This window comes from Dipodomys spectabilis, unplaced genomic scaffold, assembly GCF_019054845.1.
Source record: "Dipodomys spectabilis isolate Male_0828 unplaced genomic scaffold, ASM1905484v1 ptg000059l, whole genome shotgun sequence".
Taxonomy (NCBI): Eukaryota; Metazoa; Chordata; class Mammalia; order Rodentia; family Heteromyidae; genus Dipodomys; species Dipodomys spectabilis.
The window spans coordinates 1,175,898-1,195,948 of NW_024870736.1; the positions used below are offsets into that span (position 1 = coordinate 1,175,898).

Consider the following 20,051-nt stretch of genomic DNA (forward strand, 5'->3'; position numbering starts at 1 on the left):
ATGGAAACACACAACGACAATACCCCTCTATTCAAATTTCCACTCCTTGACACAACACCCAAAAACTATGCCAATCCTGATGTCCTGATTGATACTTTCGAGAAACTATCCAACCTTCACAATCTGCTTCCCAATCACCTGTCAGACATGCTACAGTCTGATAAGAGCAAGGAGCCCGAAGGTAAATATACATGGGGTAGAGGGCAACTGAATCATTTTTGGAAGCAAATATTTTATCTTGGTACAAATTGCCTGTTTTAGCCACGAGTAGGTAAAAACAACGTCGTCGTCGCCGTCTTCCTCCTCCTCCTCCTCTTCTTAACTTTTGTGCCAGTATGGGTCTTGAACTCTGGGGGCCTAAGCACTGTCCTTTAGTTTTTTCATTCAAGGTTAGTGCTCTACCCCTTGAGCCACAATTCCACTTCCAGCTATTCTACCAGTTAATTGGAGATACTAGTCTCATGAACATTTTTTCTCTGGCTGGCTTTGGACTGTGATCTTTATATCACAGCCTACTAGTAGAAGACTTTATTCTTAACATAGAAGAGGTGAGGAGTTTTTGAGACCCAAGGACCATTTATGGACTTCCAGGCCCAAGTTCTCAGAGCTCACTGTAGAACTGACTCTGGCACTGAGGTCACTGTCCCTTCCTCATGGCTTTTTGATGTTTGTAGTCTTTTTATGAGCCAAGGTACATTCATTAGTGTTGTTGGTAAAACTTAATTGTGGAATGATGGAAAAGATCACAGGAAAATATACCAAACATATGAATTAAGCTTTAGGTTTGACTGTAAAATTAGTCTGAGATCAGGGTGCTTGTGACCTATGCCTCTAATCGGAGGCTGTGATTGTAGTTCAAAGCCAGCCCATGTAAGAAAGTCTGTGACACTCTTATCTCCAAATAACCACCAGAAAAATGAAAGTAGAGCTGTGGCTCAAAGTGGTAGAGTGCTAGCCTTAAGCAAAAATGCTCAAGGACAGTGCCTAGATCCTGAGTTCAAGCCCCATGATCAACGAGAACAAAAATTAGTTGAGAGAACTTCCAAGTTGAAAGTTTTTAAACCAATTCCTTCACTCTGTTTTCTACCATTCCTTTCTTCTATTGCTATTTGATACAGCTCAGAATATTTTGTCTGATGATTGGAAATAACCTACAATTTAATTATTGCTGCTGCTGTTGTTTTGAGATACATACACTGTAGTTACATTATTCAAGCTGGCTTCAGACTTTGGGCTTATGTGGTCTTCCTGCCTCAGCTGCCTGAGAAGTTGAGACTGAGACCATAGGCATTCCTCATCCCACCCAGCTTGGAATATTTTATTTGTAGTTTGGGGTAGCCTGCTATTCCTAAAATTTGGACAGGTGGTTGACAATATGATTGCCTTGTGGAACTGTGTGAATCTTTCTTTAATTGTTAATGATTAAGTGGCAGACACAGGTAGATGATGGCCACCTGTGCCTATGAACTTAGAAGACAAATAGAAGGCTGAAGATTTGGCCTAAGTGACAGATCATTTGCCTAGTAAGAATGAAACCTTGAATTCAAAACTCGTGCAGAAAGTGAGAGAGAAAGGAGAGAGGAGAAAGAGAGAAAGAGAGAGAGGAAGGAAGGAAGGAAGGAAGGAAAGAAGGAAGGAAGTGAGAGAGAGAAAGAAAAGAAAGAAAGAAAGAAAAGAAAGAAAGAAAGAAAGAAAGAAAGAAAGAAAGAAAGAAAGAAAGAAAGAAAGAAAGAAAGAAAGAAAGAAAGAAAGAAAGAAAGAAAGAAAAGAAAGGAGTTCTGGGCTGGGAAGGTGGCTCAGTGGTAGAGCACTTGCTTCGCATGCCTGAGGCCCTGGGTTCAATTCCTCAGGACCACATAAGCAGAAAATAAAAAAAGCCAGAAGTGGTGCTATGGCTCAAGTGGTAGAGCGCTAGCCTTGAGCTGAAGAGCTGAGGGACAGCGCCCAGGCCCAGAGTTCAGGCCCCATGACCAGACCAAAAAAAAAAGAGTTCTGCTGGCTTTTGGATGTCTTTTAACCTTCAAAAGTGTTCTAGAAAGAAACAAAGATAGTAAGCTAGCAAGCAGTCTGTGTGTGTACCAGTCCTTCATGAGTGAGTCAACCAAATCAAGAGTTAGTTAAGAATTTAACTGGGACCATTAGTATATTCTATTCATTTTCTGGCCATTTTCAGCAGTCCTGTGCATTGAGCCAAAATACAATTTTGTAGCATTAGTTAGTACGGAAACTTTAACAATCATGTTTGTTATTACTGCCCAATCGCATTATCCTCCCATCCTTTTTCCATTTCTACTGTATGCTCACTTCAATTCTGGCATTATTTCTATGCCATTTGTTGTTGCCCTCATCTAAAAGTACCTTAAGATTATATTGAATGTGGAAATAGCAGTGTAAATAATTTTAATGGAGCTTATGATGGGTGCTTCAAAATATGTTTTACACCATTTTACAAGTTTCGAAGAGGGCCACATAAGTTTTCTAAGACTACCTGAATTCTCCTCTCTTTGAGATCTAACTTCTTGACTTATCTAATGTTTATAAACTAAAAGCCCAATAAAAGTTCCATATATTATCTCTGCTATTCTTCAGTGTGAATAGTGATGTGTTACTCTCTTTAGAAAGATCAAGAAGGCACTGATGTTGATTTTATTTTATACTCCCAGTGTTTTTTCATTCTCTTAAATATTCTATTCCCTGAATTCAGTAGGCACAAGCATTTAAAGCTGCTTATAGCTTGCCATTGGCAGCATTCTGATAGGGTTGTCAGTGTTAAACAGCTTATTTGGTTTTTGCTTTTTAATGGCTTTTGAAGTCTAATTTTAGGATAGATATATTCAGATGTGTTCTAGACTGTGTATTTTGCTAAATGTTCTAATTTGTAGATTGTCTATTGTTTTTGAGTAATGCCCAACTGATGTGACAAAACTTTTGTTGTCTCACCATAAAGCCTTGATGATCAACAGGGAAAACAGATATTGTAAAGCTTAAAAAAATACAAAATAAAGTAACCAAGTTTAAATAATTTAAAAAAGAAAGAAAGAAAGGAAGAAAGGAAGGAGAAGAAAAAAGCTTCCATAGAGATTTAAGACCAGAAAAGGAAACTAGATGTTGATACATTGGTTTTAAACTGTGAGGAGAAATTTGGTCTCTTGAATTCCAAATCTCTGAATTTAAGGTTTTGTGACTAAATCCTTACATTATTACAGATGACATAATATAAAACATAACTAAAAATATGAACATCTCAATAGAGTGATAAATTCATGGACAGATAATCCACAAAGTGAACTACAAATCTTTAATAAACATGAAAGATTTTCAAATACTCTGATCATCAAGGGAGTAAAAGATAATTATTAACGTGATCATAATGGTCAAATTTAAAATGATCAATAGTGATGAATATAAGAGAAGTCAGTGCTTTCACAGACTATCAATAGATCAATGGCATGTTAACTGATTTGGAGTTTTTGAAGAATCATGCCTATCATCCTAACTACTCAGGAGGCTGAGATCTGGAAAATTGGGATTTGAGACCAGCCTATGCAGAAGTGCCATCAAGACCAAATAACCAAAAAAAGGTAGGTCTAGAGAGACAGCTCAAGTGGTAGCAGGCTAGCAACCACATGGCCCTAAGTTCAAACCCCACTACCAATTTTAAAAATTCAAATGAATGTTATTGGGCATAAAGAAACTGAACTTGAGTCAAATGTGTCATTCCTCGAATCCTAGTAACCTAGCTACTCGGGAGGCTGAGAATGGGAGAACCATGAAGTGAGGCTAGCTCAGGCAGAAAAGTTTATGAGACTCTTTCTTAACCCATAGCTGGGTGTGGAGGCACACTTCTGGCCTCCTAAACTACATGAAAGGCTGAGCTTTGAAAGATCAGTTTGAAGCCAAGCAGGATATTGCAAAAGATCTTTCTCAACTCACAACTAGGCACAGGGGTAACCACCTGTCATCCTAAACTTTGTGGAAAGCTAAAATCAAGAGAATGGGTCCAGGCCAACTTAGAAAGAAAATTGTGAGACTCTCTCAGTGGAGGGAAACTAGATGAGATAATGCCTTCCTGTCATCTCAGAAACAAGGTGAAACCTAAAACAAGTGCATTGAGGTCCAGGCATATGCTTGGGCAGGAAGTGAGACCCCCATCTCAAAAATAACCTGCAAAGCCGGCGCCTGTGGCTCATGCCTGTAATCCTAGCTACTCAGGAGGCTGAGATCTGAGGATCGTGGTTCAAAGCCAGACTAGGCAGGAAAGTCTGTGAAACTCTTATCTCCAATAAACCATTAGAAAACTGGAAGTGGCACTGTGGCTCAAGTGGTAGAGCGCTAGCCTTGAGCTGAAGAGTTGAGGGACAGTGCTCAGGCCCAGAGTTCAAGCCCCACAACTGACCAAAAAAAAGGGGGGGAGCTAGAGGTGTGCCTCAGTGGTTTGGGTACCTCCTGGTAAGCACAGACCTTGAGCTCAAACTCCAGTTCTGCACACACACACACACACACACTGAACTTGGCAATTTCCCTTTTTTGTTCCATCTTGTTCTTCGCCTTTAGGGGAAACTAGGCTAACTGTGGACCTTTTCTGGTCACAGTGATATACCAAAGTCATCTCTAACATCTGATCTCTAAACTTTCACTCAGTTTAAAATTTTTCTGCTCCATACTACTCTGTCTCAATTGAGACTTACAAACTGGTAGAGACACAATAGTGGTGTGCGGTTTTTGTTTTTGTTTTCTTTCTTTCTTGTTCTACCTAGTTAAGTTGATTAGGGTAAGGAGGGGCAGGGAGAGGAAAGAAACAAAAAATGTTTTCTGGGGGGACAATATATATTTGTTATTTGGTTATTTGATAATAAAACATTGTGGTTTTTTGGGGGTTTTTTTGCCAGTACTATGGCTTGAACTCAGGATCTCACTCTGTTGCTTGGCTTTTTGGCTCAAAGCTGGTGCTCTACCTAAGCCACAGATCACCTTTTTAGCTTTTTGCTGATTAATAATGGAGATAAGAGTCCCACAGACTTTTCTTTCTGGACTGACTTCAAACTGCCAGTCTCAGATATCTGTTGGCTGAGTAGCTAGGATTACAGGTGTGAGCCACTAGTATTGGCAAACATCCTCTTACGCTCTGCCAATCCTGTCCTCTGGTAATAGTCGTTAGCAAAAGCTGGCTCTTTCCTTCCAGAACTTTTGTATGGGATTTTGGGCTCTTTCCTATTGCTGAGTGTCTTGTTTTTACAGCTTCCTACCAACATTTCCCTTTCTCTACTCCCACTAGTCTTTGCTTAGGCTGCTGTAACAAAACAGCACAGACTGAATAGATTGTTTTAAACAAAAGGGATTTGTTTTCTGGTATTCTTTCTTTTTTTCAGTCGTGGGACTTGAACTCTGTGCTTGGGCGCTGACCCTCCGCTCTTTAGCTCAAGGAGAGCACTCTACCACTTTAGCCAGAGCACCACTTCCGGTTTTCTAGTGTTTTTACTGGAAATAATAATCTCATGGACTTTCCTGCCTGGGCTGGCTTTGAACCATGATCCTCAATCTCAGCCTCCTGAGTAGCTAGGATTACAGGTGTGAGCCACTGGCACCTGGCTGGTGTTCTTGAGGCTGGGAGTACAACATCAAAGCAGGTTCAATGTCTGGTGAAGACTTTCTGACTCACAGACAGCAACTTCTTGCTGTGTTTTTACATGGAAGAAGAGGCAAGGGGTTTCACAGCTGTTTGTATTAGAGCACTAACCCCCTTCCTGAGGCTGCACCACTATGACTTATACATCTCCTAAGATCTCTACTTCTGATAGTCTCAAGGTTAGAATTCCAACATAGGAATTTTGAGAGGCATAAGCATTTTGATTACCTCCCTTCCCAGCTTTTATACCATATACTTCCAGCCAATTTCAATGAATATGGCCTCATACTTTGACAGAATTCTTCTTGAGAGCCTATTCAAGATGGCTCAGAACCAACTACTTGTCAGGCGCCAGTAGCTCTCACCTGTAATTCTAGCTACTCAGGAAGCTGAGTAGCTAGAACCAGTTTGAACCAAGCCCAGAAACTGTAAAACTCTCTATCCTGAATAAACCAGCAAAAAGCCAGCAGAGGAATTGTGAATCAAGTTATAGGGCCACAGCCTTGAGAGAACAGAGTCCTCTCAAGCTAAGGACAGAGTCCAGACCCTGAGTTGAAGCCCTAGTACTTCTCAGCACGCGCACACACACACACACACACACACACACACACACACACACACACACACACACACACACACACACACACAAATGAAAACCTACTTCCCATGGGGTTACATTTAGTATGTAAAATTATAGGCCCCTGTTCTATGTACCCTCACCAGTTGATGCAAATATAATGGCTTCCCACATTGCCCTGTTTCTTCTGTGGCCACAGGTAGTCCCAAGCACTCACAGCTGCATGCTTCCTTATGTTAAGAACTGAAGAACCCCCAGCATGCCACATTATGATCATATTTAGAAATAGGGGCTTTCCAGGGGTTCCTTCTTCTTTTACCTTTCTTTTTCTTTTTTTCTTTTCTTTTCTTGTTCTTCTTTTTATTTTTTGCCAGTCCCAATCAACTTTGCTCAGCTTGTTTGCTCATGGCTCTTCAGCTTGAACCACATACCTCAAGGCTTCTTGCTGGTTATTTTTGGAGATGGAATCTCAGGAACTTTACTGTTGAGGTTGGCTTAAACGCATGATCCTCTGGACCTCAGCTTCCTGAGTAGCTAGGATTACAGCTAGCACCCGACTAGGGTTTTGTTTTTGTAATATATAGATTAGTGTTTTGTGTACTAATAGGTATCTGATACCTGCTGGATTTTTTTCTCTGACTTTCTTAGGACAAAATTGTGACAACAGAAAAATTCATGCTTTCATCTTGTTACATATTCATGTCCCTCAGACTAGCAGTTTCCCATTTGCTATCAAATATTGATGAATACACCTATGCACACAAGTGCATTAACAGGGATGTGTGTGGATGTATGTGAACAGCCCAATGTCATTCAATAGCTGAATGATCAAACAAATAGGTATATTCATGCTGCAGGGGGTTACAGTTATATAGGTAAGGTAATGAGTTCATTTCTTTATATATATATGTGTATATATATATATATATATATATATATATATATATATATATACACACACACACACACACACACACATACATAGTAAAGATTCTGTACAGAGGGGTTATAGTTACATGAGTAAGGTAATGAGTACATTTCTTTTTTGGGTCCAGTCGTGGGGCCTGAACTCTGGGCCTGGGCGCTGTCCCTCAGCTCTTCAGCTCAAGGCTAGCGCTCTACCACTTGAGCCACAGCGCCACTTCCAGCTTTTTTTCCTTTTGCTTATGTGGTGTTGAGGAACCCAGGGCCTCAGGCATGCAAGGCAAGCGCTCTACCACTGAGCCACCTTCCCAGCCCCTGAGTACATTTCTTGTAGAGCATTGTTACCCCCTCCTTTGTTGTTCTCCCACTATCCCTTTCCTCTCCCACCTCCTTCACTCCTCTCCCTCCTCAAAGTTATAAAGTTCATTTCCAGTATAGTGCCTTGTGGGTATCATTGTTGCATTAGTTCACTCTTTGTCCTGCTATTTCTGTGATTCCCTTTCCTTTCTACAAATCAGAAAAACTTACTTATAAGACAACGGGTACAGAAAACTAAAACAGAAAACGAATAGATAACTGCATATAGGACATAATAAGAACCTCTTATTGGGCTGAGAAGGTGGCTCAGTGGTAGTGCTTGCCTTGCATGCATAAGGCCCTGGATTAGATTCCTCAGCACTGCATAAGCAGAAAAAGCCAGAAGTGGCACTGTGGCTCAAGTGGTAGAGCACCAGCCTTGAGTTGAAGAGCTGAGGGACAGCGCCCAGACCCAGAGGTCAGACTCCACAACCGACAAAAAACAACAAAAAAATGAACCTCTTGTCTTCAGTTCTTGGAGTTCTTTTTTTGGGGTGGGGGGGGTCTCATACATGCAAGGCAAGCACTCTACCACTGAGCCACCTTCCCAGCCCCCTTGGAGTTCATTTTGATATGCTTTATTATAAACGGTCCTATGCACTTAGCAATTGGGCTAATGTGATCCCTTGCTAAGAATACCATAGACATATTCTAGTTATTATAAATGAGGGAAACCATGCAACCTACATTTCTTTGGGCCTGGCTTGCTTCGCTTAATGTAATTTTTTTCAAGATTTTTCCATATCTTTAGAAATGGGGCAATGTCATTCTTTTTGATGGAAGCATAGAACTCCATTTTGTGTGTGTGTATGTGTGTGCGCGCGCCACATTTTCTTGATCCATTCATCTACTGAGGGGAATGTGGATTGGTTCCCTATCTTAGCTATGGTAAATAATGCTGCAATGAACATGGTTGTGCTGGTAGCTTTAGTATGGCCTTGTTTGTGGTTGTTTGGGTAAATGCCCAGGAGTGGGATTGCTGGGTCATAGGGGAGCTCTATGTTTAGTGTTTTGAGGAATCTCCATACTACTTTCCAGAGTGGTTGAACAAGTTTACACTCCCACCAATAGTGTAGAAGCATTCCCTTTTGGCCGCATCCCCACCAGCATCTGATAATAGATTTCTTGATAATGGCCATTCTAACTGGGGTAAGGTGGAATCTCAATGTTGCTTTTATTTGCATTTCTCTTATAGCTAGGGATGTTGAGCATTTCTTCATGTGTCTATTGGCCATTCCTTATTTCCTTTCTAGTTATTTTGCTAGAAATTCTGCAGTTTAATGCAATCCCATTTATCCTGCCTTTATTTGATTTGTTGTGTTTCTGGGTAGGCACTACTTCCTAAAGGCCCCATCTCTCAAAATGCTACACGATAGCATCCAAATCTTTAAGCACATGGGCCTCTGAAGAATATTCAAGATCCAAACCATAATGAAGGTTGACATTCAAATATCTACAAGACTACTAGTGTAAAGTTTTAATAAATAAGCCACAAAAGAGAAAAAAACACAACAGGATTCCATTTATGTCCAATGACACACATATAAATTTGTATGTGACTTCAAAGAAAATTCAGGAGAATAAAAAGAATTCAAGCTGGTAAGGTGGCTCAGTGGTAGAGCGCTTGCCTTGCATGCATGAAGCCCTGGGTTCCATTCCTCAGTACCACATAAGCAAAAAGAAAAAAAAGCTGGAAGTGGTGCCATGGCTCAAGTGGTAGAGTGCTAGCCTTGAGCTGAAGAGCTGAGGGAAAGCGCCCAGGCCCAGAGTTCAGGCCCCATAACTGGACCCAAAAAAAAAAGAATTCAGGAGAAAATACTTTCATTTTATACATACATTTCTCAGAATTGTTTAATTTTACTTATACCAATGAAAATCTTTTCATGTCAGTTTTGCCATGAAAACACAACTTTAAAGTTAACTTTAAAGTGAAATATGTTTACGTGAAGTTAGAGAAGTGGCTTTTGCTTTTTTTTTCATTTAATTATTTATTTAGGTGTTTAAGGTCTCGCACTAAGTTTTTACAAGCTGGTGAACACTGACAAATTGTTTCTCCCACAGAACTATAACCACATGTTCCCAGATAGTATAAATATATGGTTGAACTCACATTAATACACATCACCATTTTATCAATTACATAATAGGACAAATTATCAAGTATCCAAATATTAAGTTACACAGCTCAAAAGGCTTATAAAATATTAGATATCTGCTCAATTTCAATAGCAGAAACTGCCTCCCCCCCTTTTTTTGCAAGAGAGGCTGGGAAGATAAAGGGGGAAAAATCACAATTCAAACAAAAATAAGGTGGTAAACAACTTGTAAGTATGGAAAAAAATACAGTATCAGAAATTTTATGATTAAGAATGTTTGCTAAAACAAAGCATGTATACTTTAAAAATATTTACTAAACAGCATATTCTACATGTTCTGCATAAGACAAAGGCAATATTTTACTAAAAATAATCAATAGCTCCCTCCCATTCTTCCAGGCCCTCCCTGTGAAGCTGCACCTCAGAGTGCCAACATTAAATTAACTGTAAGGGTTTTCTGTCTGGAGACATTAGTAAAGACATGTGCTTCTGTAACAATGAAGACTTTCAAAATGGAGGTTTCCCATAACAGCATAAAGACATATAGAAAGACTTTAAATAATCACCTTAAGACTTGGTAAAAAAAATATCAATGGTTACACAAACCTGATGTATGAATATGGAATATGTAAACATAAAATGAACAGGCAAATAGCCAGAGGCCCTACAATGTTTGAAATGACTGAAGGAATAAACCATATAGGTCTAGAGTTTCTGGAATTTCGGTCCTGAATGGTATTAAAAATATACAAATATTGTGGTGGATATTTTTGCATCTAATCTTTCTAAATTTCTTATATATTGATAAAGATTCTTGCATGGGAATATATTTAAAAATGTAACTCAATGATTTTAGGAAAGGTCAATTTAGTGATAAGCACATTTTAAATGCTGAACAACAAGAATTTTGTGTGTATTTGTGTGAGTGTGTTTTGCAACGTGTCCAAATAGGTCAATCAAAACCCAAAAGCAATTGTGTCAAGCTTGCAGCCTGAGAAACTGCTTTTCAATATTCCTATGGAAGTTTCACTAGACTCATTCACCAAACCAAAATTGTCATGACAAATTAGGTTCTACCTCAAAATCCACTTCTGAGGTAATGGCACCAGGCACTCAGTTTTATTGAATGCAACAGTTGTTTCTGTGACCCTTAGCATCTTTAAAGCATAGCCGATTTTAGGTGGTACTTTTCCAAATACAGAAGCTGCTTGCTGTTAAAGGCTCCATGCTGCTTTTGTCTTATGAACTGTACTGCATCTTCCTATTTCATTCCACCTTCGATTAGTGCCAGGGCAACAAGCACTGGAGCTCTTCCAAGGCCTGCAACACAACGCACAGTAATATAGCAATCAGTTTCTTCATGAAACTTTATTTTTACAAGACTTAACCAGTCATCAACAATCTGGTTAGAGATTGACGCACCATCATCAAAAGGCCAATCGAGAATGTGGATGCCTTCCTTCTCCACCACAGTAGTGTCGTATGTTGCTTCACATACTCTTAGAATTGTGGTAACTCCATACTTGTTAAGTTCCTCAATAAACTTGTTTAAGGCTGCATTGGTTGGATTGTGTGTAATAAGGAATCTCATGTTCATGTATGTGACTTCCACAGGAGCAGGGTGATTCATTCCAGCTATGTTAACTTACTTAAAACACTCAATAGGGTTATGAAAGACTTTAAAAAATCGAATACAGGAATGATGCAAAGATACTGAAGACTACTTCAATATACTCCACTTAAAATTCTCAGTGCTCTTTGAAATTGGGAGTAATCATAAACGAAATGAACCTCCTAATGGGAAGTAGCAACTCTTCAATCCAGTCATACTGAGGCAATAGAAAGCAAATGCATTGAGGTTTACCCCATCCAGGTCAGAACTCTTGGAAAATGCTCTGCAGATTGCAATCCAACACTTCTGTGTCCAGGTTAACCACTCTTACGGGGCTTCTTGGTGGAGTAGTAATGGATTTCTACAGTTCACTTGTCTGCACAGAGGTCGTGCTGTGTCGGACAGTAATCTCCACTGCCCCTCAGAAACTCCATTAATGTGTCACCAAGAGCACCACAGAACTGAGGCGGCGGCTGCTGCAGGGCAGGGGGTGGCAATGGTCATTGCAGGGCAGCGGCAGCCACTGTGAGGTGGGCAGCAGGGAGGCACCAGACTACCATGCTGTGAGCTGTCCTGTAAAGAGCTGCCCAGCAGGCTACAGCCCAGGAGCCAATGCGCGCGCGTGCCTGGTTTTTGCTTTTATAGTGATATTCCAGTTATATGTTGCTTTTGATTTTGTTCCTTTAGCATAATACAAATGCTGACTGACAATGATATACTTTTAGCAGCTGGTAGTTTCTGCCACAGAAACTTCCATGTGTCTTGTTTCAGAGGTATTTGGGTTCAGTAAGACTTTGCTTTGGTTCAAACCAATTTAAAGAGGGCAGATGCAGTCAAGATGTATTGCACTACAGGGAAGAAATGATTCCTTTAAGTCCTGAGCCTGTGCTTTGGAATTCTGGCTAGGGTAAAGCTTTATCTGCCCATGTAGATAAATCTGAGGAACTGTTATCTCCAATTAACCAGCAAAATGCCTTAAGTAGATCAAGAGTTCCAGCTTTGAGTAAAAAAAGCCAAGTAAGAGTGCAAGGCCCTGAGTTCAAGGCTGGTATTGACAACAACAACAACAAAAAACAAAAAAAAGAAAGGCAGAAAAACAGATAAAATAGGGCTGTAGTATGTCTTAGCAGAACTCTTGCCTAGCATGCTCAAGTCCTTGGCTTCTGCCCCCAGCTTATGTGCTCCCACCCCTGTATACAAAAGCATGTCGATACCAAAGAACTCTTGCTTTGCAAAGACGGAAAGGAATGATACATTTTTGTTTGTCCTGTTATCAGATGATGAATCAGAATTATCTGGCATAGAAAAGATCTTAGCAAGACAATTGCCAGAAGAGATTTGTCTGTCCCCAAAGCCAAGCAAGATGCCCTTGTGGAAGAAGAGGAGAATCACCAATGTTGAAGGGTGGAAGAGATGCAATTTGTGGAAGAAAAACGTAAACGAGGCTCCAATGTGCACCATAATTGTCAGGTAGGTTGTCTAATTTTTGTCTTACAGAGACACATTCAGCAATGGAGAATCTCTCTCTCCCTCCTTCGCTCTCTCTCTCCCTTCCTTCCTCCCTCCCTCTCGCTCTGTTCCTCTCTCCTTCCTTCTTTTGGGCTCTTGCTTGGCTTTTTTTGCTTAAGGATGGCATTCCATCATGAGTCACTTTTTCATTTCCAGCTTTTGCAGATTAATTGGAGTTGAGTCCTTTGGAGTTTTCTGCCCAGCTGGCTTCAAACAGTGATCCTTACACCTCAGCCTCCTGAGCAGCTAGGATGACAGGTATGAGCATGGCTAGGATGTCACTTTTTTTTTTAATAAAAGAAATCAAGTTTTAAGCAAGGCATTGGTGGCTCACTCTTGTCATCCTAGCTACTCAGGAGGCTGAGATCTGAGGATTGCATTTTAAAGCCAGCCTGGGTGGGAGTCTTTGAGACTCCAATTAAATCACAGAAAAAGCTGGAAGTGGCCCTGTGGCTCAAGTGGAAGAGTGCTAGCCTTCAGCAAAAAGGAATTCAAGTACAGTGCTCAGGACCAGGGTTCAAGCCTCAGAACTGCCAAAAAAAAAAAAAAAAACTCTTCCAGACTTTATCACTAATTAACTAGTAAAAATCTGGACTGGGGGAATGGTTCAAGTGGTAAAGTACAAATAGAGCAAGTGCATGAACCTTAGTTCAAGCCCAAGTACTGGCAAAAAGGAAGGAAAGAAGGGAGGGAGGAAGAAAGGAGGAAAGAAGGAAGGAAAGATGGAAGAATAATCCAGTAGCTGGTGTCTCATGCCTGTAATCCCACCATTCAGGAGGATGAGATCTGAGGAGCACAGTGCAAAGCCAACCAAGGTATATAAATCCAAAAGACTCTTATCTCTAACCAGCAAAAGGATGGAAATAGAGGTATACCTTAAGTGGCAGAGCACCAGCCTTGAGCCAAAAAGCTAAGCCAGAGTGTGAGGACCTGAGTTCAATCAAAAGACTTCTGTGTCTTTTTCTCCATTTGTTACCTCTTCCTCCAACTGAGGTAAGACCCACAGGCCTTCAGAGCTGTATGAGCTCTAGGTGAAGCCAACTCATCCTTGTGGGATGATAAGGAGACGGCACCGAGGAGTTGCAGCTATCTCCCTTCAGGACAGCAAGCACTGGAGCCATGCCTGAACATGTCCAAGTCCTTGTCTGCTGACTCACCAATGCTGACATTGCATCAAAGTCCCTGAGCTCATATGTAGGCAGGAGTAAAACTCATTAGTAAAATTTGACATGCTGGTTACTTATTCATTCATTCATTTTAAAATGTGAAAAATATTTTAATATTTTTATTTTAAAATAAATTTAATGTTATTATAGAGGCAGTATACAGAGGGATTACAATTACACGAGTCAGGTAAGGAGTATATGTCCTTTCACTCAGTGTCCTCTGTTCCCTCATTCTCTTTTAGTCCTTCCTTCCCATCTCCACCCGACTTGGATAGTTCACTTTCATCAGTGTCTAGTGAGCTCCACTGCTGCACTTTTTCTACCCTTTATAAACCCTCAAGTTCTGTGCCTTCCCCTCACACTCCCAAAGATATACATGTGAATATACACCCTATGTAAGGTAAAGAAGACAGAATCATCAAAAAGTAAAAAAACAACAACAAACTTTTGTTTCCATATCTTGGAGTTCATTACAGTATTTATATTATTTTATATAAATATGAATAGGCAAAAAAATTTAGGCATTGTACCTTTGTGTTTCTCTCCTAAGAATATCCTCTTCTAGTATCACTGTGTGTATCTAGAATCCTATATAATTTGTCATATCCTGGTGCATTTTAGATCTAACTTTGCATATCAGAGAGCACATGAGCCATTTGTTACTCTGAGCGTGGCTTATATCACTTAACATGATTTGTTCTAGTTCCATCCATTTCCTGCAAATGACATTATTGTATTCTTTCTGCTATGTAAAATTCAATTGTGTATAGGTACCACATTTTTTTGGATCTACTAATCTATTGTAGGGCATCTGGGCTGTTACCTTATTTTGGTGATTGTGAATAGTGTGGCAATGAATATGGATATGCAGGTGTCCTTATCATATCCTGTTCATGTGTTCAGGGTAGATTCCTATGAGTGGTGTGGCTGGGTCATAGGGAAGGTCTATGTTTCTTTCTCTTTCCCCCTTCTCCTTCCTCCCCCCACTTTCTTCTCTCTTTGCCAGTTCTGGGGCTTGAACTCAGGGCCTGGGCACTATCCCTGAGCTGCTTTTGGTCAAGGCTAGCACTCTACCACTTGAGCAACAGCACCACTTCTGACTTTTTCTGTTTATGTGGTACTGAGGAATTGAACCCAAAGCTTCATGCATGCTTAAGCAAACACTCTACCACGAAGCCACATTCCCAGCCCGTGTTTAATTTTTTGAGGAACCTCCAGACTGCTGTCCAGAGTGGTTGTACTAGTTTACAACAGTGCAGGGTTCCTTTTTCCCCACATCCCTGCCAACATTTGTTGTTCGAACTCACAATGCTGGCCAGTCTTACTGGGGTGAGATGAAATCTCAGAGTTGTTTTGATTTGTATTTCTTTATGGCTGTGTTTTTCTTTGTCGTTATTACCTCTTCTTGGGAGAAGTCTCTCCTTAGCTCCCTTGCCCATTTTGTGATTGGTTTATTAGGCTTGGGAGGGGTTAGTTTCTTGAGCTCCTTGTACATATTGGACATTAGGCCTTTGATGTATTGCTGGTAAAGATCTTTTCCCAATTAGTTGGCTGTATTTTTAGTTTAGTAACTATGTTCTTGGCTGTGCAGAAACTTTTTATTTTAATATAGTCCCATTTGTCAAATTTCTCTCCTATCTGTTGTGCCTCTGGGACTCTATTCAAGAAGTTTCTACCTATACCTGTACATTCTAATGTTTATCCTACTCTCTCTTGCAGTAGTTTAAAAGTTTCAGGTCTGATGTTGAGGTCTTTGATTCATGTTGAACTGATATTAGTGCATGGTGACAAACAGCAATCCACTTTTAGTTCTTTGCATATGGCTGCTTAGTTTTCCCAACACCAATTGTTGAAGAAGCTATCTTACCCGCCCCTATTGTATGTTTTTAGCTCCTTATCAAATAGCAGATAACCGAAAGTTATGGTTTTATTTCTGCATCTTCTAAAATCTATTCCATTGATCTTTGATTCTATTTTTTGTGCCACTATCAAGCTGTTTTTGTTATTATGGCTCTGTAATAGAGTTTGAGGTCTGGTATTGTGATACCACCCACAATATTATTATTATTTTTGCCTAGAATTGCTTTGGCTGTTCTAGGTCTTTTGTTCTTCCATATGTAATTCATACACTAAAAAATATGTCTGGCTATGTAAACAGGCTGGGTTATGTAACTCCTGGTTTCAAATAACCCTCCTAACTCAGTCTCTGAAGTAACTGGGATGATCGATGAACTCTCCTGCACTCAGCTTACATGAAAGTTAACTTTATACACCAAATTGGCTGGGTACCTGATTTGTTCGCACACTGGATGCTGCTGTAAAGGAATGTTTTAGATGAGATTTTCATATTAATCAGTAGTGTTTAGGTGAAGAAGATGGTCTTCTATAATTTGGTGGGTTACATTCCATCTCTGGAAGGCCTCAACAGAAAAAGACTGAGGCTCCTGAAAGAATAAGGAATTTATCCTCCAGTCTGCCTTTGGACCAATCCTGCTGAGATTTCTAGTCTGCTTACTGGTATTACAAACATCCAACTCATCTGTGCCAATAATTGTAAGAGCCAGTTCCTTAAATTTTTCTTGCCATGTGTTGGAGCATTGTTTACATTTGTGGTCCTACGTTGCTTAACCACAGGTAGGCATTTTGCAAAACAAGCAGGTCACAGGTAACCTCATCATTGTGACTCTGAACAGTTACTTTCAATGTATCTTTTTTTTTTTTTTTTGGTCAGTCGTGGGGCTTGAACTCTGGGCCTGGGAGCTGTATTCTTCAGCTCAAGACAAGCACTCTACCGCTTGAGCCACAGCACCACTTCCAGTTTTCTAGTGGTTTATTGGAGATGAGTCTCATAGACTTTCCTGCCTGGGCTGGCTTTGAACTGCAATCCTCAGCTTTCAGCCTCCTGAGTAACTAGGATTACAGGTGTGAGCCACCGGCACCTGGCTCAATATATCTTTTGATACAGTCAAGAGAGGCAGTAACAAGAGTCACTGTAGCCACCACAGCGCCACCTGCACACCATGTGCATTGAAGCACCATTCACAATTAGCCAAACAAGGAAATTAACCTAGATGCCCACAACAGATGAATGGGTAGAGAAAATGTGGTTTATGTACATTGGAATTCTATTCAGTCATAAAAAACAAAATCAGGGTGTTCACAGGAAAGTGGACAGAACTAAAGATCACGTGAAGTAAAATAAGCCAGACTCAGAATGACATGAATCACATGTTTTCTCTCATATCATGGAATGTAGAGGTAGATCTTTGGTGAATGCTTGCCAAGACTTCCTCTTCCTGCCAAATCAAATGGAAGGGAAATTGCACATCCCCGTAACTGTAAGAACCATTTCATATTCCTACTAGACATCTGAGTATCTTCTGTCATGAAATGACTGCTTAATTTATGCATTGTTACTGAATTATAAGAATCCTTTATACATTCTCAATGGAAATTCTTTGCTATGGAAGTGGTAGACTGTGGTTTGCCTTGCATTATTTCATGGTATTTTTTTTAAAAAAGTACTAGTGATTAAACCCAAGAGGCAAATGTATTTGAATTATATATTTGAATTATGGCCCCATTCCCCAGAGTCTTACAACCTTTGTGCCCTAACAGCCTACAACTAGCTTGGTTGCAATTGAGTTGAATGTGTAGATCAATAGAGTAGAATGCTCATAGCAATTGAGTCTTCCAATCTGTATCTGTCCATATGTTTAGTTCTTTCATTTCTTTAAAACAGTATCTTATAGTTTTCGGTATAGAAAAAGTCTTGGACATGTTTTATTGACTTCCTTGCTAAAATTTTGTATCTTAAACCACTTCTGTAAATGAAAATTAAAAAAAAAACCCTAAGATCCATATTTGATTTCTAATTGTTTACTTCTTCCATTTCCTCCTTTGCCAGATGGTTGAAAAAGAACATGCAACCTATTGAGGATCTGAGGTCCGTGGTCCAAAAGCTGTCGATGTTTGGCCCAATTCGGACCGTCACTCCTTGTGGACGACAAAGCGCTATCTTGGTGTATGAAGATTTAACTTCAGCTTGCAGAGCAGTATCTGCCTTCTACAGCAGAATCCCAGGCACAATGTTCAACTGTTCCTGGCAGCAACAATTCATGACAAAAGATCTAAAACTAGGTGCTGTCTTTAGCTTTTTCACTCAAAGCTGATGCTCTGCCACATGAGCCACATCTCCACTTCCAGCTTTTTGCTGGTTAACTGGGGAGAAGAATTTGATAGACTTTTCTGTATGGACTGGCTTCAAAGTTCAATCCTTAGATCTCAGCTTCCCAGATAGCTAGAATTATTGATGTGAGCCACCAGTGCCCACCTAGATGTAAGACTATTACCAAAACACAAACACGAACAAACACATGCACACACACACACACAAACAAATGTGAAACAAAAGACCTTCCTTTACTGAAGGTTTTATTTTTCATCAGAGGTGTAAGGGTAACATTTTAATGGTAACATTTTTACTATCATAATAATTATGTTAGCAATGGAAAAAGGCACAAGGAAGTTTATTTAAATCAAGTATTAGAAATCAGAATTCCCAGCATACCTAATGGTCATCAGAGTTTTGCTTTCCTGGATAGGAAATTCACAATCGCATTCATGCACTCATCAGACAGCCATCTTCCCTGGAGGATAGTGCATTCTTCAGCATTAATTGCATGTAGCTTTTCTTTTTCATTAGATCTGATTAACTCTTTGGAAATCTTCATGGCCTGATAAAACAAAACCCACAATATTGTTAAAGTGGAATTATTTTTGATGGATTTTAGTCATTCAAATGTCCATGAACTAATCCTGATAAGTCTTAAGCACTTGTGTAAGCCCAACTTTAAATATACATACAAATCACTTCAATAGATATCAGGCAGGTCTATCCACTTCTAAAAATGCCCAAAAGATCAAGACTAAAACTTCAAGTTCCAAGAGCACATATGAAAAACAAGAATAAAAGAGCAAGCAATCCCTCTAACAATCACATATAAAAACAAATGAGCTACACAGTAAGGCTACTAATGAATAGTCAATATCTCTGGATTTTCTCTTGTATTCTAGGGGTTTTCCCTCCTTGGAACTAGGACTTGAACTCAGGGTCTGAAGCTTTCACTCAAAAGCTAGCTGAGCCATGCCTCCAGCCCTTCCCCTGTAATCTAAAAGTTCTCAGTAAATTCTTTTTTTTTTTTTTTTTTTTTGCCACATTGACATTTTTTTTTTATTGTGAAAATACCATATAGAGGGGTTACAATTACATGGGCAAGGTAATGAGTACATTTCTTATCAAGCATTGTTGCTTAGTAAATTCTGTCTATCCTCCTCTTCAAGTTATTCCCATAAAGAACCACTCCTCTGTCCTGTGTTATAGAAATGTCTATTTGATAAGTTTTATTTTAAAAAAATCAATGCTTCTAATACTTTTATATTATTTTCAATCCCAAATTGACATGTGTTTGAAGCCAAATATTCTTGTCATTTTAAACAAAGCATTTTTTTTAAAGCAAACACATTTTCCCCTTAGGGAACTAGTTCCATGGTTTCTATGTGGGGGAGGAGGAGGGATAGAATACTAACATTTGGGGGGAGTTTTGCATATGCTTTAAGTCTGGCCCAAACTTCTTTCTGGAAAGTGCTTTCAGGAAAAACTTCAGTTACAAGGCCTTGGGCACATGCCTCTCTTGCTGTTAACTTCTTCCCAAAAATAAGCATCTCAGTTGCCTGAAATGGAAAGAAAGGTTAAGATACTAGCTTAATCAAACAACAAGTCTTCAGTTCATGTGAGAGCTGAATGTTTTCAGGAGACACAGATCTGTGAGTGGGCTATGGGGTTGTGTGTGTTTCACAGTAAGGGAGAAGCTAATGACCTCACAGTTTACAAAACAGGCTACTTTCATTGCAGGCTTCTATCTTTAAAAGGAGATCCAGGAGGATCTATGTTGCAGAATGGCAATCTCCAGACAAAAATGACCTGAAACCACAGAACCTATGGTTTTCTGTTTGCCCTATGAAGTGATTACAAAAGAAAACACTTAAACAAGGGAGAAATATCATGATACATGTCAACTTTTAGAGCAACAAAATTCTACTGCTTGCTGTTTTTCCCAGAGAATTTTCTTGACCTGCACAGACATTTAAATTTATTTTATAATATTCATTTATTTATGTGTCT

General features: G+C 39.7%; 2 protein-coding genes and 1 pseudogene across 2 annotated transcripts in view; 1 reads left to right on the plus strand and 2 right to left on the minus strand.

The window, feature by feature from the left end:
• CUNH6orf201 (chromosome unknown C6orf201 homolog) lies at positions 1-18,404 on the plus strand. The gene is made up of 4 exons (XM_042680350.1): positions 1-196; positions 12,470-12,662; positions 17,775-18,007; positions 18,373-18,404. The coding sequence occupies exons 1-4, from the start codon at positions 1-3 to the stop codon at positions 18,402-18,404; spliced, it is 654 nt and encodes a 217-aa protein (XP_042536284.1).
• Positions 10,700-11,330, minus strand: LOC122108395 (annotated as a pseudogene).
• Positions 18,281-20,051, minus strand: part of Eci2 (enoyl-CoA delta isomerase 2) — a 17,614-nt gene continuing 15,843 nt past the window's right edge. The window contains exons 9-10 of the mRNA XM_042680315.1: positions 19,457-19,600; positions 18,281-18,603 (exon numbers count right to left, since the gene is read on the minus strand). Coding sequence (XP_042536249.1) covers positions 18,448-18,603; positions 19,457-19,600 — 300 coding nt within the window. The 3' untranslated portion in view covers positions 18,281-18,447. The remainder of the gene's footprint in view (positions 18,604-19,456; positions 19,601-20,051) is intronic.

Bases quoted from the DNA above. Each gene is read 5' to 3' on its own strand.
- CUNH6orf201 (XM_042680350.1), top strand. From the start codon at position 1: ATGGAAACACACAACGACAATACCCCTCTATTCAAATTTCCACTCCTT. The intron at 197-12,469 runs GTAGAGGGCAAC...TCCTGTTATCAG, and splicing joins CGAAGGTAAATATACATGGG to ATGATGAATCAGAATTATCT. The intron at 12,663-17,774 runs GTAGGTTGTCTA...CTCCTTTGCCAG, and splicing joins ATGTGCACCATAATTGTCAG to ATGGTTGAAAAAGAACATGC.